The sequence below is a fragment of the Abramis brama genome (assembly GCF_963993115.1).
Source record: "Abramis brama genome assembly, chromosome: 1".
Lineage (NCBI taxonomy): Eukaryota > Metazoa > Chordata > Actinopteri > Cypriniformes > Leuciscidae > Abramis > Abramis brama.
Window position 1 is genome coordinate 41,659,263 of NC_139963.1, and position 17,267 is coordinate 41,676,529.

The window sequence follows — 17,267 nt, forward strand, 5'->3', positions numbered from 1 at the left end:
TGGTATTTATCATTTTTATAATCAACTGAATGTTTTGTCATATCAAATGAGATGTTTGCTCATTATGCATTTACACTAGTTGAGGAGTTCAGAGAGAGATGGCCTGCCACCTGCACTTTTTCTAAAGGATGAGGTAAACCATTTAATAGCAACTGTCAATATTATTATTATTTTAATTATTATTTCTAAAGATTATTATTAATTATTATTTCTTTAGAACAATTTAAGAATAGGCTACTTATAGTAGTAAAACTTTGTGGTGATTCCAACTGACTCGTTTTTTACAGATCTCCATGGAGTTTTCGTGTATCTGTAACATCGACCATGAGAATCTACTTTGAATGAACACATATAGAGAGGAAAACAATAAGTAAATAACTTTATAATTTTAGTTATCAATATCATAAACTTAATTATGACATCAGTCTGTTTTTGATGCAGTTGTCAATTGGGAAACTGTGCATGTTTTATTGACAAATTTTATGATTTTACATCTTTTTTGATTCCACTGTATGTAAAAGAGCAATCTGTAGCCTACATTCTTTAAAAAAAATCTTTGTTATGGACCAAGTCATATGGATTTGGAATTACATGAGGAAGAGTAAAAGATGACAGAATTATCAGTTTTGGGTGTGCTGTATACATTTAACTCCCAAAGCAGATCCCTATGTTAAATTATTAAGAGTTAGCCTAAGGTCATAGTGCATCTGCAGATTAAAAAAAAAAAAAAATCCTTTTTTTTTTAGGTGAGTGACATTACCACATACGGAAGCCCTGAACCGCAAGGTGAGAAAAAAGAAGAAAGAAAACTTATCTCGTTATTTCGACTTAATAAGTCGTTATTTCGACATAATATCTCGTTATTTCGACATAATATCTCGTTATTTCGACTTAATAAGTCGTTATTTCGACATAATAAGTCGTTATTTCGACATAATAAGTCGTTATTTCGACATAAATATCTCGTTATTACGACATAATAAGTCGTTATTTCGACATAATATCTCGTTATTTCGACATAATATCTCGTTATTACGACATAATAAGTCGTTATTTCGACATAAATATCGTTATTTCGACATAATATCTCGTTATTTCGACATAAATATCTCGTTATTTCGACATAATATCTCGTTATTTCGACATAAATATCTCGTTATTTCGACATAATAAGGGGACATTCTAATATGCATTAAGCTACATTTAGCGTTCTTATAATGAGTTTCTATGGGAGGAAAATGCTTAACGTCAAATTAAACGCTTTGCGTTCATATTCTGGACTTATCTGATTTTTGTAGTAGCCTATACTTTATTATGATTTTAGTATTATATTGATTAATAAATGCACGCACAATTATCCGTGAACTTGATAAATGTTGCAGATATGTTTTAGGCTACTATCCACAAACAAATTGCTTTCAATTATGTGTGCAAAATTCAGAATTCAACGAATGCAGTGCAACAACAACAATAATAGTTAAATTAATATTAGTATTATTAATAATAATAATAATAATAGTCGCAGTAGTGCTAGGCTAAGGCAGTGCAAGCCAAGTCAAGTAAAACAGAGTTTCTTTGCGTTCATAGTCTGGACTTATCTGATTTTTTTGTAGTATACTTTATTATGATTTTAGTATCATATTGATTAAGAAATGCACGCACAATTATCCTTGAACTTGATAAATGTTGCAGATATTTTAGGCTACCCATAAACAAATTGCTTTCAAATGTGCAAAATTCAGAATTCAACGAATGTGCAGCAATTTGTACAAATAGAGACATTTTTGTGTATAAAAGACATTTTTGTTTTATTTTGTATTAGTGATTATAATTTGCGCGTCCATTTATTGACGTCTGAGTCGATCTCATTTGAGTGTATTCAGCAATTTGCTTAACGTGGAATTAAACGCGTATATTCTGAGCTCATCAGATTTTGTTGTACATATACTTTATTAGTATGATTATTTACTGTGTTTGGTCTGTTAGTAAATATGTTAAGGTTTGTATTCATTTCGATATGCCACTAGAGAGCAGAATAAGACCGGGAATTATAGAATGCATTGTAGTTATGTTGACCTACTGTTTTCATAACACTGGATATTCTACTAATTTATACTTTTCTAAAACGTTGCATATTAATGGCAAATGGCAAAAAAAACTTATTTGGCAATTACACATAGTTTTGTGCTAGTTTTGTTGTCAGTATTGCTCTTTCAGCCAGCTTGATATTTTATCTATTAGATTTGGTTTATTTGTTAACTTTACACAACTCAATCGCAGATAGCCTATTTTGCTTCATGTGCTTGGTCATTATTGGCCAGATCAGAAACTATGTTTTACTTGACTTGGCTTGCACTGCCTTAGCCTAGCACTACTGCGACTATTATTATTATTATTATTATTAATAATACTAATATTAATTTAACTATTATTGTTGTTGTTGCACTGCATTCGTTGAATTCTGAATTTTGCACACATAATTGAAAGCAATTTGTTTGTGGATAGTAGCCTAAAACATATCTGCAACATTTATCAAGTTCACGGATAATTGTGCGTGCATTTATTAATCAATATGATACTAAAATCATAATAAAGTATAGGCTACTACAAAAATCAGATAAGTCCAGAATATGAACGCAAAGCGTTTAATTTGACGTTAAGCATTTTCCTCCCATAGAAACTCATTATAAGAACGCTAAATGTAGCTTAATGCATATTAGAATGTCCCCTTATTATGTCGAAATAACGAGATATTTATGTCGAAATAACGAGATATTATGTCGAAATAACGAGATATTTATGTCGAAATAACGAGATATTATGTCGAAATAACGAGATATTTATGTCGAAATAACGAGATATTATGTCGAAATAACGAGATATTATGTCGAAATAACGACTTATTATGTCGTAAAAACGAGATATTTATGTCGAAATAACGACTTATTATGTCGAAATAACGACTTACTATGTCGAAATAATGACTATGTCGAAATAATGACTTATTAAGTCGAAATAACGAGATATTATGTCGAAATAACGACTTATTAAGTCGAAATAACGAGATAAGTTTTCTTTATTTTTTTTTCTCACCTTGCGGTTCAGGGCTTCTGTATGAATCAATGATGACTGACTTTTAATTTTTGGGTGAACTGAACCTTCAGGCTGATGTTCTTTAACATGCATTGGTAAGTACCATGCATTGAGTTAACAAATTCAAGACTTGCTACAATAATGTCATTGTTGTGCATCAGACACAAACTGTTTAAATAAAAAAAGTTATCTGACTCGTGTTATGGTCTGTCTCTTATTTAATTAAACTATTTAAATAATATATAATAAATCAATATAGGCCTATAGCCTAATATAGGCCCATTTGTGTTCAGCCAACTAAAAATACTTTGTTCTTTTATTCATTAGCTAAACATGACTATTTATGTTGAAGCAACTTATGATTTTAACGTAATCTTTTTTAGTTGCGTGGACTTCAGTCCCCGTTTGTGGAGTTTACTCAAAAAAGAGCTTGCGATAAGTTGCCTTATTTTTTTAAGTTGACCCAACTTTTTTTTTTTTACAATGAATTAGAGAGCTCTCTAATTCAATTATTACTAGTAACAATTACAATTAGAGAGCTCTCTAATTAAATTCTTACTAGAAATTGCCTCCGCCGTCGTCCATTAATACCTGATAATGGACACCTCGAAGGGGATTAACCCGCTTATACCATGGTTACTTACGAAAGAAAGAAATATTTAATCAATTAATAATACTTTAATGTGTTTTAGAGTAAAAATCGTGAGGGTTTTTATTTTTTAAGTTGAGCGCACTATTTAATATCTCCCGTATACAGGCGTTGCCAAGCAACGTGGCCACAGCGACCTGACGCAGCAGTTGATCAGTGAGTTTGAGCCAGCGCAATCATTTAGAACTGTCATCAGGCAAATTGACGGGATGCCTTTCCTAGGTGTCCATTATCACTTTTTAACGGACACCCTGCAGCCAATCAGAATCATGTATTCACCCAGACCATGGTATAAAATATTTTAATAAATAAATAAACCAATACAAAAATGAAAGTAGCCTATAAGCCAGCAGCCCCTCGCGGACGACTGCTGGCCACACAAAACAGGAACAAAACATCAAATAAAACTCAGGCCTGTTCCTCTCTCCCTCTTCACTGTCGTCGCTTCTCCTTTATGCTTCCGCTCCTCCGTGAGAGATACGAGACCGGTGCGTCTCGCAGGTGTAGCTCATCAGAATAATCACGCCACCGGCCTCGTGCCGCTCTCTCACGGCCCTCGGCCTCATCCTGCTCGCCACAAAGACGTTCCAAGAACTTTGTTCTAAGAACGTTTTCTATCAACGTTATGAGAACTTTCATCAATCACAAATAACGTCATATAGGCCTAGACGTTCCAAAAACCTTGTTCTAAGGGACCGTTCGGTATTTATGGAAGGGGCCACCGGAGGAAAATAGGGGAGGGTCATGTCTTTTTATTCTTTGTTGAGGGGAGGGTCACCCAACTTTTATATTCATGAAAACAGCAGCATTTGAAAGTGGCTTGTTTGGTGCTATTTTTTCCATTTAGCTCCATGTTGTGTTATCAGCCCCCCTTCGATTTCAGATGGGTCTGACCCAACAAAAATCCAGTTTGGCGCTGTTTGACAGTGCGCGCGCACTTCAGTTCACGCTCAGAAAAAGTGCATCATGTCAGAACAGAATGCCAATGAAATGTTTACCCGCAAAGCTTTAAAGCACGAGCAAATAATGAACTTTCCAATCCGACCCCCCAAACATGAAAAGAGCTGAAAGAAGTTAAAGAGAAAACAAATTACGCACACTTTAACCTTCTAAACAATTATATGTAGCGATTTTTAATACTGTAGGGCAGTATTCCCGGAAGCAACCTCCGAGTGGCCCAGCCCATGGTCCCGCGTCGTCAAAAACGCACATTCGTAAATTCGAAATAGTGCGCGCAGAAGCACATGTATGCGCAAAACCGTTTTGTAAAATGATATATGAATTATTTGTATTTTATCATATGTCATTTTACTAAAGGACAATTTACTAACCTACGTTTTGCGCATGTGCTCCTGCACGCACTTTTTCAGTCACAACACAGCAATCATCAGAGGAGGACAGCTGAAAACTGTAATGCTGTTCTCTTCCTTCATAACTCGTACTGAGAAGGGTTAAGTTGCAGAAGAATTTGTGACTGTTTAATCTGTTCAACCACATCAAAGTTTCGTAATTAGTAAGTTCGTGCTTTTTCTCTTTTTGTTCTTATGTGCTGAAGGGCCGCTGTGCCTTGGTGAAACGGTGAAGAGCTCTTTTCCAAAACGCCATAAACCTAAAAAGCTGCCTCAAAGAACCAGCAAAAGTAATGATTATGAATATGTAAAATATTGCAATAAGACATTTTAATTGTTTATTCATTTCTGTGTCGGCCTCAAAGATGAAGTCGACGATAGGCTATTGACTCGCGATCTTCGCAGTAGGCTAGTGAACGCACCGGAGAAATGCACATTTATTAAGCTAGTTTTATTTTGTTTTGGATGGTTATGTTTAGAACCAGCTTTCTGTAAATATATTTCACATTTTTTAGGCCTGTGAGGCGAGTAGGCTACGGTTCGGTTCATGATGATATAATCTCCAGTTCAAGCACCTTTTGTTGTGATTGCTAGCCTATTTACTTTTTATGTATTAAATGGAAATTGGTTAATGAAAAAAATATTAAAATTAAGATACAATTAATACAAAACGAAATTCGTTTTAAAGAAAGGCTTTGTGCTTTCTGTTTTGAGGTCTCTGTGAAAGTTTGAAAGTCTTTTAGTGCCGCTTTCAGAGCGCTCGCGTCCATAATGGAGAATTGTCAGTAATATTGTTTTTTCCTCATAAAATGCAAACACGAAAAATAAAAGACAAAATACTTTTTTTAAAAGACAAACCATCAATTTTTGGGAAAAATTATGGATTTATAGCGTTTTGGGAAAAAAATGGTTGGATTTATAGCATTTTGAAAAATTTTTTTTTTACTTTTAATTTATCATCAACAATGTTGTTTGATTTAATAATCACTGTTGCAAGAAGTGCCTAGTTCCGTTTTTTTTTTTTTTTTTGTAAGTGGAAAAAGTAGGGGCTACCTCAGATTCTGTTTAGTTAGCTCCTTTATTGTTTTTTTTTTTCTAAAGCCTATAATAATAGGTCAAATGCAGCAAGTCATAAGACCAACTGGACCTTCTTTGCCAGTTTGCACACATTTATTTGAAGGATGGCAAAAATATCGCCTGAATATCGATATCGAGATATTGGAAAAATATATCGAGATATTCATTTTTGTCAATATCTCCCACCCCACGATATGTAAGATGTAGGGCTACCACATCTTTAAATTACTAGTATTATTTAAGTTAACATAATAAAATACGTAGACCTACACCACAAAAACTAGTTGAGGATAAATTCGATTCCAGTGTTATGGACGTGACATTTGCAGTCAAAACTTGAAATATAAATTCTCATAAAATGCATTTAATACCAATATTTTGAAACATCTGTTAATATATCCATACTCCCTTAAGAAAGGAGTCAAGACATTAGAAAACAAGTAATAAAAACTCGGTGAGTGTTTTAGCGCAATTTTCTCACGTCATGGGATCACAACACTAAGAGAGTAAATCTTTTCCTGGATTTTTTTTGTGCGTTCCCAAGATTAGACCTTCCTTAACATAATGCCGAAATCCCGAAGTCTCTAGGTGGTCTGGTTGAGGAGTAGATAGAAGTGCAAGATTGGTACGCACAGACCAGAAATCATGAGTTAAATCGCAATTTTGTCCGGTGGAAAATTGCGCTAAAAATCAGTCTACACATGCCTTTTATATTTAATATGAGTGAAATACACATGTGACGTGACACAAAAAATCTTTTAATTTTATAGGTGGCAAAATATTGAAAGAGTCACACCGCATCAGCACCGAAAACATGATTTTTTCAAATCTAAAATCAAAAATCGTGATACGAACCGAATCGTAGGTTTGGTCTATCGTTAGAGCCCTAAGATGAGAATGGCTGAAAAATGAAAAAAACAAAAAAAAACAATGGCTATCTGAACATCTTTGCCAAGCGCAAACCACCGAAGGCTAATCAATAAATTATCGGGGAGGGTCATGCCTTTTTTCACAATCATTTTGGAGGGTCATAAAAAAAATTATTGCTGGCGAAGGGAGGGTCATGTCTTTTTTGAGAACAGATCTCAAAACTCCTCCGGTGGCACCTTAAATAAAAAACGAACAGTCCCTAAGAACGTTTTCTATCAACGTTATGAGAACGTTCAGCAATCACAAATAACGTCATAAAGACGTTCCAAGAACGTTGTTCTAAGAACGTTTTCTCTCAATGTTACAAGAATGTTAATAACGTTATATGAATGTTTCAAAAACATTATTTTAATAACGTTTTGTACTAACATGTACACAACTTTTAAAGAACGTTAGTGAATGTTCTGGGAACGTTCCCTGGGAAGTAACAAAATGTAGGCCTATTGTCACAATATTAACAAATTGTTACTAACAACAGCTGCGTCCCATATCAAAGGGCGCACCTGAAGCGCTCGGACCGGTCTTGCCTTCGGAGGATTGTTCTTGTCGCCTGGCAACTGTGACAGCTGCCGATGACCAGCGGGAGAAATACTGGACTTTTTTTTATATTAAATTATATTCAAACAGGACTAAACCGAAAATACATGACCTGGCAGCGACGGGGCTGAAACATCCTCGCCATGTCCTCCAGTAAAATATAGAACATAAAAATGACAATAACCAATTCTGGCTCCATAGCCGTTTGATCTGTTATATCAAATGAAATATCAGGATGGCAGCTGTCCTCTCGCACCGTTGCTAGGCGCCAGGAGCGGTGATTAGATCGGGAACACCTGGTTGCGCAATTAGGAAATCCTAGGAAGGCTACATGGTGCGTCCTTCGAAGGACTCATAGGCTGCATCCTTGAAGTCTGCGGCCTTCGAAGGATGCAGCCTTCACATTGGGACACAGCTATCGTCTCCTCAAATCCTCACGTCTCTTTCCAGGTTTTCACAGGAAAATTCAATTTATAATCTGTCAAAATGACGGAAATCACTTTGAAATAATATCACGTAATGCTTAAGTTAATGAACATTTTTGATTAAAGCAACATAAATTACATAATACAGATAGGCTGTAGCCTACAGTATACAGTGATATTTTACCCGTCCGTTATATTGCTGTGGAAAGACTCGCGCTTTTGGGGTTATATTTGGTCTGTTGAAACGTTACCTTGGTGATGCTTTTACACATTTAAGGATAGAAGTCTGAAATTATGACGATATTTATTTTCTCAAGCACAAGCAACCTTGCTATGGTTACTTCCTGACGCGAACTTTCCTCATCAAAACACTGATGAGGTCATCCCAACTAAGCACAGGAGGAAGTTTTAATATTTTTAACAACAACAACAACAAAAAACTTTTTAATTAGAAAAATACAAAGAAACACAACCACACTATAAATGCCATAAGAACATAAGGCTACATGAAATGTACAAAAACACAATTTAAAAACTTGAATGAATTACAGGTGTTTGTAATGATCTTCAGAAGGTCATTGGCTGTGTCCCAATTCAGAGGCTGCATTCCAGTAATTCGAAGGCTGCAAAGGTCAGACCGAGAGTTGTTAAATGGGACGGTCTTCTCTAGCCTATACGGAGGATTGTTCTTGTCTATCAACTGTGACAGCTGCCGTTGATGAGTGACAGTAACATTTGTACTAGACTTTTTTTTTTTTTAAGTTATATTAAACTGTCTGAAAACAAAACGAGCTTCACAACCTGTCTAAATGTTTTTATCATGGTCCATTTCTGTATATAATAAAGAGTAAAACTACAATGGCATCTTAGTAAGACATGCCAACATTTGAACAGCTTTATATAAGTTTTATATTTTTTTATATTTGAGTAAGCTGAAACTCAATACTTACGCAAGTGTAATTCGGCAATTTCTCTCAAAAACTGGTGCGCAATGAATTCTGGGGTAGGCAAGGCTGCGAAGGATCCATCGGTTGTATCCTTCGTTTCATGGGAATAATTTTAAATGAGCCTTCGAATTGGGACAACCTTCATCAGCCCCTGTGACGCAATCGGCCTTCGAATGATACAGCCTCTGAATTGGGATGCGACTATAGACTGCTGCTTGTACAAACCATTTCACAATACATGAATGACATTCATATGGAAAAGGAAGCAAAGCATGTATTAAAATCATTACATTACTGATTCGATACATATAAACAGCAAGTAAAAAATGTCAATATTGACATTAGTCAAAAACATGATAGCAAAGATACGCAGGCCTCGAACCCACCATCAACAGCCTTGAGCTGAAACCAATATTGTGGAGTTTAGATTTGGGCGATGGCTATTCATAAAAACATCATTATTCAACATTAAGTGCAAAGCAGTGGAAGTGGCTATAGTTGTCTGCATCACATTTCTCAGTCTCTTCAATATTCCCAGCCCATGTCAGTAGCCAACCGGTGTAAACTGATGAGGAAATCTGGGAACTCATCAATCATCTTCTCTGCATAGAAGAGTTTTTCCCTATTGGAAACAAACTAGAACAGTTAAATCTTACAATATAGCATATACAATAAATAATATCCAATAATAAATACAAATTTAATTTACAGAACCTTCTGTAAAACACTGTAAAAATGTATGCAGAAACTACTTAGGTTGTCTTTGTTAAACCTGTAACCTGTAAAATCCCCCCCTCCCTATTTTTGTACTTACTGATGTCCCAGTGCATTGCGCAAATACCGTAATAGGCCAAGTAAGTCATTGGGAAGACCTTTGCCAATTTTTGTCCATGTGTTAGGAGCCTGCAAATACAAAGCTGGAGTCTTACATCAAGAAATCAAGGAAACAATGACAGCAAACATCCAGACGATACAACACTGTTTTTATAATCATTTAATATGTTATAGTGAATATTGCAGTATTTATTAAAAATGATTTATCCATTATCCATATTATTTTTTTACATTCATGTGCCCCCCAATCTTTAATCAAAATAACTTCCCCTTCCTCTTCCCCCATCTCTTCTCTTCTCTAATGATGCGTTTACTGTGAGGACGGATTAACCCGTCACTCACATGAGACCCACCAATAGCAAACCACAACCATCTAACCAACCATCCAATCCTTTGCAGTCTTCTCAAATTGTTAATACAAATGCCAGAGACATAGTTGAGATATGTAAATCTATAGAAGTGGGAAATTATAACAATATTCAATATTTATGTTTGTGTTTATGTCCCCATGGACAAAATCAAGTCCCGTCCTACATTTTTCCTTGTTTAAGAATCCGTTTTATACTTGTATATAGACCTACACAATAAATATAAAGAAAAGACTATCGCAACTTCAGTTTCATGCCGATCTATGAATGTGGTCTGGTTTGTATTTTCCTTTGCCTTGCTCAGTTTGTTGCATGATTTATGAGGGCATAATTAATGAATTTGTAAGTTATCTTTTGACAAACAACAAAAGAATTGGGAAGTGTTTCCTCTCCCTTTAAAAGTTGATAAGCCTGGTGTTTTTTTTACTATCCTAAATATACTTGATTTAATGGTTAGTTACATTGTACTATTTATTTAGCATTGTTTTTCAGCTCTGTCCAATCAGAACAGAGCTACAACCCAATTTGAAGTCGCTACCTGCTAGTTGAGAAGCTGCTGTTAATGGTCCAAACACACCCTTTGGCAAGGAGAGGAAAACACATCTCTTACGTTTGCTGAAGAAGTCTTTACTCACATTTGACTGCCAATCAGAAAAGGATTTTCCTTCTGTGTATTTCTGTACAGTGTCATAAAGCTCTTTATTGCTTTCATAGTTCTTGTAATCCTGGACATCCTCTTTATTACCCAGATTGTGAAGGACCTCCTTTATCCTGAAGGAAAAACATTGTTGTGAAGGCAAACAGTAAGTGTGAGTCCACATCAATTCTACACATTGATCTAATTCTACTTTCAGAGAAAAAAGCTGGTGCATATATCAGGGCTAGTCAGGGAATTTATCAATGGAAGATTTCCCTGACACAGTTTTACTCTTATTAATATGATGATATAGCAATGTACTCTTACTAACAGGCAGCAAAGCAGCACACTGTAGAGACGTCTCAAGAACTGATGCAGAAAGATAGATGCCAAGATAATGAAGAGCCAAAGTCTAGAAACAAGATCCTGCCAGTCAGTGAAGAGCAACTTTTGTCAGAGTATCAGGCAGAAACAGCAACTTTAATACTGGAAATAAACGCATAAGGGGAGAAAGAAGTAAAAGAGTAAAAGAATGCAGTGAAAGACTAGGCAGAAGATAAATCATTACCATAAGTATAATAGTTAAAAAACACCTTACAGTGTAATTTAACTGCCACTTTCAGTAGTGAAAAGCAAGAATAAGCAGCAGAAGTTTTTCTTAACATATTTTTTCCTGAGCATCAAAAATTAATTACAATTTACCTTTTATCATCCCAGAAATAAGGGTGATCTAACACCTTGTCGACAGTTGGTCTCTTTTCTGGGTCTTTGTTGATCATCCATTCTACGAGATCCGTTGCTTTTTTGTCTCGGACATCGTCAAGAGTATATTCCCCTTTAAAAATGTTCACCTCACAGTCTATGCCATTTCCAAAAGGATGTTTCCCATCAGAGAGGATGTAATAGGTCAACATTCCCGCCACCTACAATAAATGGGGATCATTTGTCAGTTAACAGGGAAAACTGCACAGTACTGGACATGATTAGAGTTGGAAAAGTGCAAGAAATCAAGATTTCTATTAACTGAACTGATAATCAAATCCTCTTAGCTAGATGGTCTCATGTTAGCATGACTGCAGTTGATTCATTGTATTTCACAAACCTGGATGTCTGAGCTCCTTTTGTAACGGCCCTTTTCGGTCTGATTCAGGGTCTCTGTTGCCTCCCAGCCTCGTGTACCAGCTCTAACAGTATACACTGTGGTTGTTCCCTCCTCCAGTTTACGACTGATACCAAAGTCAGCCAGCCTTGCCCTTTTGTCTTCGTCTAATAATAGAAATATGTTAGTTTTGAATACGTTGAATTGAAGTTAAATTCTAACATTATTTACTCTCCTTCATGTCGTTCCAAACCTTGTATAGAATCATTTGTATTATTCTGAGATTTAAAAAAAATATATTTGTACCTATCAAAACATTTCTAGGCTTTATGTCACGATGTATCACTCCAGCGCGATGAAGAACTTGAAGGCCAAGAAGCATCTCCTTCACTATTTTCCTCAAAGTGTTGTCTTTGTCCTTTTGCTCCTGGAGACGAAGATCGTCCATGTAGTCCTCTAGATCGTATTCACAAAGCCGGCTTGCAAGATAGTAAAAATCTTTATCCTCTGCAAAGGTCACATACCTGACGATATACGGGCTCTCAAGCTTCAGATCTTGCAAATGGTTCAGTTCATTTTCAATGTGTTTGTTGTTCTTTGGGTTCTTTGTTATTAGTTTAATGGCCACCTCAATGCCATCTTCACTCAAGCCAATATATACTTGTGTGCCGCTTCCTTCAGGGCTAATCATGTACTTCTCAGCTTTATTAAATTTGAGATTCCCTACTTTTTCAAAGTCAGTCTCTTTTAACAGCTCCTCTAGTTTTGTATCATGTCTTTTGGAGGATTTGTTCCTCCTGGGGATTAGTTTTTCCTCAGTTTTGGCACATTTAGGGAGAGGTTCACTTTTCGAGTGCTTTTTCCCGTGCTGTGCCAAAGACCTTGGAATCCCTTGTTGAACTCCTACAAAAATATAAATGATATAAGAAAATATTTGATATAGAAGACCAAGAGGGTCATTCATGTTCCAAATGTTTTTCCAAGGATTATTTACAAAACATTTCTTTACTTTTAAAGTTGTATATCTCAATTGCACAACAGCATAATGTAGCACTTGTTGACTATGGAATTATTATTATGCAAACTCACAATTTAATCCAAGAAGTAGCAAAAGCATATTTAACATGAGAATAAATATCCATTCAGAGTTAGAATCTGTGCCATGGCCAGTTGGGGTTTTGCCTTGTATGTGTTTGGTATTGTTGCCTTGTTAAATGTTTAGTATTTCCTAATCTCTCTCACCTTTTTGTTCAAGATCTTTAACCAGGAAAGGGTCATTTGTTTCAAGCAAATTGTAAAAAACAGATTTTGCTTTGTCATAGTTTAGAGCCATCAGGAGCTCTCTCATTTTTTCCATATTTGTAGCAGCTGCCCGAATCTTTGAGTATGTTTCAGGGTGAATTATTTTATCAGCGATCAGTCCATCAGCAATGGGCATCACAGCAGTAACCCTCTGGATGAGATCTGCTCTGTGACAGTCCACAAATTGAGCATCTGAAAAACAAATGACAGTTAAACCAAAATATTTCCCAATATGCACTGAGTAATACTGCAGAGAGGAAACATCCATTCAAGGAGTTTTTCCAGTTTAAGAGTCGTGTTGACTGTGCATTTAAGCCAGTGGAGTTTTGATTGGAAGCTCAGTTCTGTCTAAAAAATAAAAAAGGAGGTAACTTGCGAGTTTATATCTCACAATCAGAATTGTGAAATATAAACTCAAAATAGCGAGATATAAAGTTACAATCGTGAGATAAAAACTAATCGTAATTGTAAAAAAAAAAGTCAGAATTGTGAGTTTATATCTGGCTTTTTCCCCCTCAGAATTCTGAGATAAAAAGTCACCATTTCCTTTTTTTACTTTTGTATTCTGTGGCATAAATAAGCTTCCATAGTTTTGCATTGTACAGTATGTGTTGAAATGACATAAAAAAATGACATTAGTTGAAGATCAGTTTATGCATCATTATGAGCTAATGCAGAATGTTTTGTATGAACTACATTTTTAATTGCTAGCCTGTGGTGGACATGAGTTGGAGTGTAATTTTAAACTTACGCAGCTGATCCATTGTTTTCATTCAGTGGCTGAAAAACTGCAAGTCTTGAAAACCTAATCAAAAAGATGAAAGCAACGAAGACAGAAGAAACATGTTGATTAGAAGAATATCCAGCAAGTCTAAATACAATTAATGTAAATACAATCCCATGTGATTGTCAATATTCAAACCTCATGCATGAACTCATGAACACGTTATGCAACTCGCTAAACGCGTGACAATTACTGACAGGCAAAACTAGCCTAAATTATAAATTATAATATTAAGTATTCATAATAATAAATAATAATAATTATTATTATTATTATTAAACATAATTATAAGTATAATAATATGTTAACCAGTTACAATTGGTCTTTGTTTTTTTCCCCTCAACTTTCTAAACAAAATCTATACTGAGATATACATAACTACTAAAATGAAACGTTCTGCCTAAAATCAGTAAAAATTCAGACAAGTGAGTTTCTTTCCTTCTGGTGTTTAAACGCTCATTTAATCAAGTGGGTGGTGCTCACAGCAGAACCATAGTCAAGCTCCACCTCTGTGGATCTAAGGGGTGGGGCTCAACCTAAATCATATCTAGCTACACTTTGGGGCCTATACCATGAAGCCGGTTTAGGTGGCTAGCCAGGTATGTTTAAGTTTAGTTTGCACAAACCCTGAGTTTTAGGCACCATGAAAGTGGTTTGGTTTTTAGCAGTGTTCATCGCTTATAGTAACTTAGGCTCCACGGCTAACCTGGTCCAGGGCAGGTTATGCTCCAGGTAAGAGATCCCCAACTGAAATTGGACCAATCAGCTGTGAGCAAAGTGACATGTCTGATGCAATAAAGTCACTCCACCTGTTTCTACTCTAAATTAAAGGTCACTACACAGCAAATGATTTTTAAAGACAAAATCGTCTGGCTTTTAGTAATGCTTATTTAGAACAATAATTTTGTATGATTTAGATATTATGTAATTACTATACACTTAATTGATCACATGTACAATTTTAGTAAATTAATAAATATATAAAGGTAATATAAATACGCTTTAGAATCAATATAGATAAAACTATAAAATGACTACATGTGAGCTTAAATGTTCAATTCTCTCTATACCTTTATCAACTGTATAACTTCACAACTTTTACTTGCACTGATAACCTATAGCAAGACTTTTTCTTTTAGTTGTCCTTTGTTTTAATTTGTTTAAATTCTTAATATTTTAATATTCTGCAGAAGAGAGAAGTGAATCGCGCTGCTTCTCGCGCGAGAAATGAATCTCAGTTTCTCTCTTTCTCAGCCTGTGATTGGCTGTTCGCTGCTGATGTCACACCTAAGCTCAGGGTCAAAGCCTGAGTTGACAGAGAAAGTCGATGATCCACATCATGGTGCCAACAAAGCCTGGTTGGACTGGTTTGTTTTTGTCAACTCAAAACTAATTCTGTAACCCTGAGTTTGTTCAACTACCATCATGGTACAAGCCCCAGAGATGTCCAGAGAGAGTAAGCTGGACGTGGAGCTCCACCCATTGGCTCTGAAGTGAGCTAACGTTACTTCCCTTGCATCAAAATAAATAAATACAAATAAGTTACTGAACATTTTAATACAAGGAATAAGCCTACACAAACACCAGGAGGATGGCTTGTGTCCATCAGCAAATATAAAACAACTACACGCCGTTAAATACTAAAAAGACATTTTAAGCAATCTTATTAAACTTTTTTCCTCACCTGAAACTTAAACAGTAACTTACGTGTTTGATGCTTAGAATTGCGAACGAGCTGTTCTTTTGAACCGGACCTTTTCCTGACGATTCGTTAAAAGCGACCAGAACAAAATCACAGTGAGCTTTTACTTCCCCTGGTTTGAATAGGTGTGTTCGACATCGGCTGCGGCTGGATGTAACCGATCGGAGAGAGTTGCCGCGTGCAGGATAGAAGGGGAGAAAATCGCTGATGTTTCCCCACGGCGAAGTAAATGTGGAATGTAAAAATCCCGCGCATTTTTTTAAGTGGAAGTGACGTGTTTCCTGTGTTTGGGAGTGATGCCAGAGAATGTGATCCTCCAGTCGCCCACAGTCTGCAGCCAGACCCTTCTCCCAGAGAATGTCCGTAGACGGGCTCTGCTTCTCCTCAGGGTGGCAATGTTTCATAAAACATTGAGCTTCCCCGGGCGCCGCCATTGATTAGCAGACCATCACCTGCTGTTAGCATTAGTGATGGGCGATACTGCAAATTTTGGTACCGATCCGATACCAAGTAAATACAGGGCCAGTATCGCCGATATCGATACCGATACCAATACTTTTTAATTTTAAAAGCATGCACTTTAACTTGTATGCACTTTCCTGTGCTAGAGCAGTGTGTCATGATTTATGAGGTGAATGCATCATTAATATGATAAATCTGAAAATGTTTTCATGACTACTAGGCCTACATATTTTGTGATTTGTGCTCTCAACTCGCCTGTAATTAGTCAGTGACTTTTACAAAACTACCCTAATTATAGTATTAGCCTACTAGTACTAGCCTACTGTTCAAAAGTTTGGGGTCTGTAAGATTTTTAATTCTCTTCTGCATTTATTTGATCAAAAAATACAGTAAAAACTGTAATATTACAATTTAACATAGGCTATCTGTTTTCTATGCCAAAGTAAACTAATTTATTCATGTGATCAAAGCTGAATTTTCGGCATCATTACTCCAGTCATGATGATAATTAATTTTAATATGCTGATTTGCTGCTCAGGAAACATTTCTTATTATTATCAATGTTGAAAACAGTTTCATATTTTTGTGAAAACCATGATACATTTTATGCAGAATTATTTGATGAACAAAGTTGAAAGAACAGCATTTATATGAAGTAGATTTTTTTTTAACAGTGTAAAACCCTTGACTGTCACTTTTGATCAATTTAATGCATCGAACCTTGTTGAATAAAAATATTAATTTCATTAAAATCTAACTGACGTCAACATTTTGAACCGTTATGTACACTTTTGGTTTGTTTATTGCGAAATAACTCCCGATTGTTTCTCTGTCATCTAAGCAAGGCTTCGTTTCCCAAACGCACTGGGCCTGTGAGCTCAGCGAAGCACCAGCATCGAACGCTCTCTGTGATTGATTGGTTTCGTCTTGTATCCAGATGACTAGGAGAAAAAGTTCTATCCTACACAATTATCCGCTAACATTCGCTTATTTTTCCACTTAGAAGCTTATTTTAGGCACTGAATTGCGTGCTAAATTAATAAAAAATTACTGGTAAAAAAAAATCGATATT

General features: G+C 35.7%; 1 protein-coding gene across 1 annotated transcript in view; it reads right to left on the reverse strand.

Annotated features, from left to right (window-relative positions):
- The window catches only part of LOC311084254 (uncharacterized protein), a 32,291-nt gene extending 16,453 nt beyond the window's left edge, over window positions 1–15,838 (reverse strand). Inside the window, exons 1-6 of the mRNA XM_084116173.1 lie at window positions 15,716–15,838; window positions 13,999–14,052; window positions 13,188–13,439; window positions 12,252–12,848; window positions 11,949–12,112; window positions 11,549–11,769 (exon numbers count right to left, since the gene is read on the reverse strand). Of these exons, the coding sequence (XP_083972299.1) occupies window positions 11,549–11,769; window positions 11,949–12,112; window positions 12,252–12,848; window positions 13,188–13,439; window positions 13,999–14,020 (1,256 nt within the window). The 5' untranslated portion in view covers window positions 14,021–14,052; window positions 15,716–15,838. The remainder of the gene's footprint in view (window positions 1–11,548; window positions 11,770–11,948; window positions 12,113–12,251; window positions 12,849–13,187; window positions 13,440–13,998; window positions 14,053–15,715) is intronic.
- Between the last annotated feature and the right edge of the window lie 1,429 nt (window positions 15,839–17,267).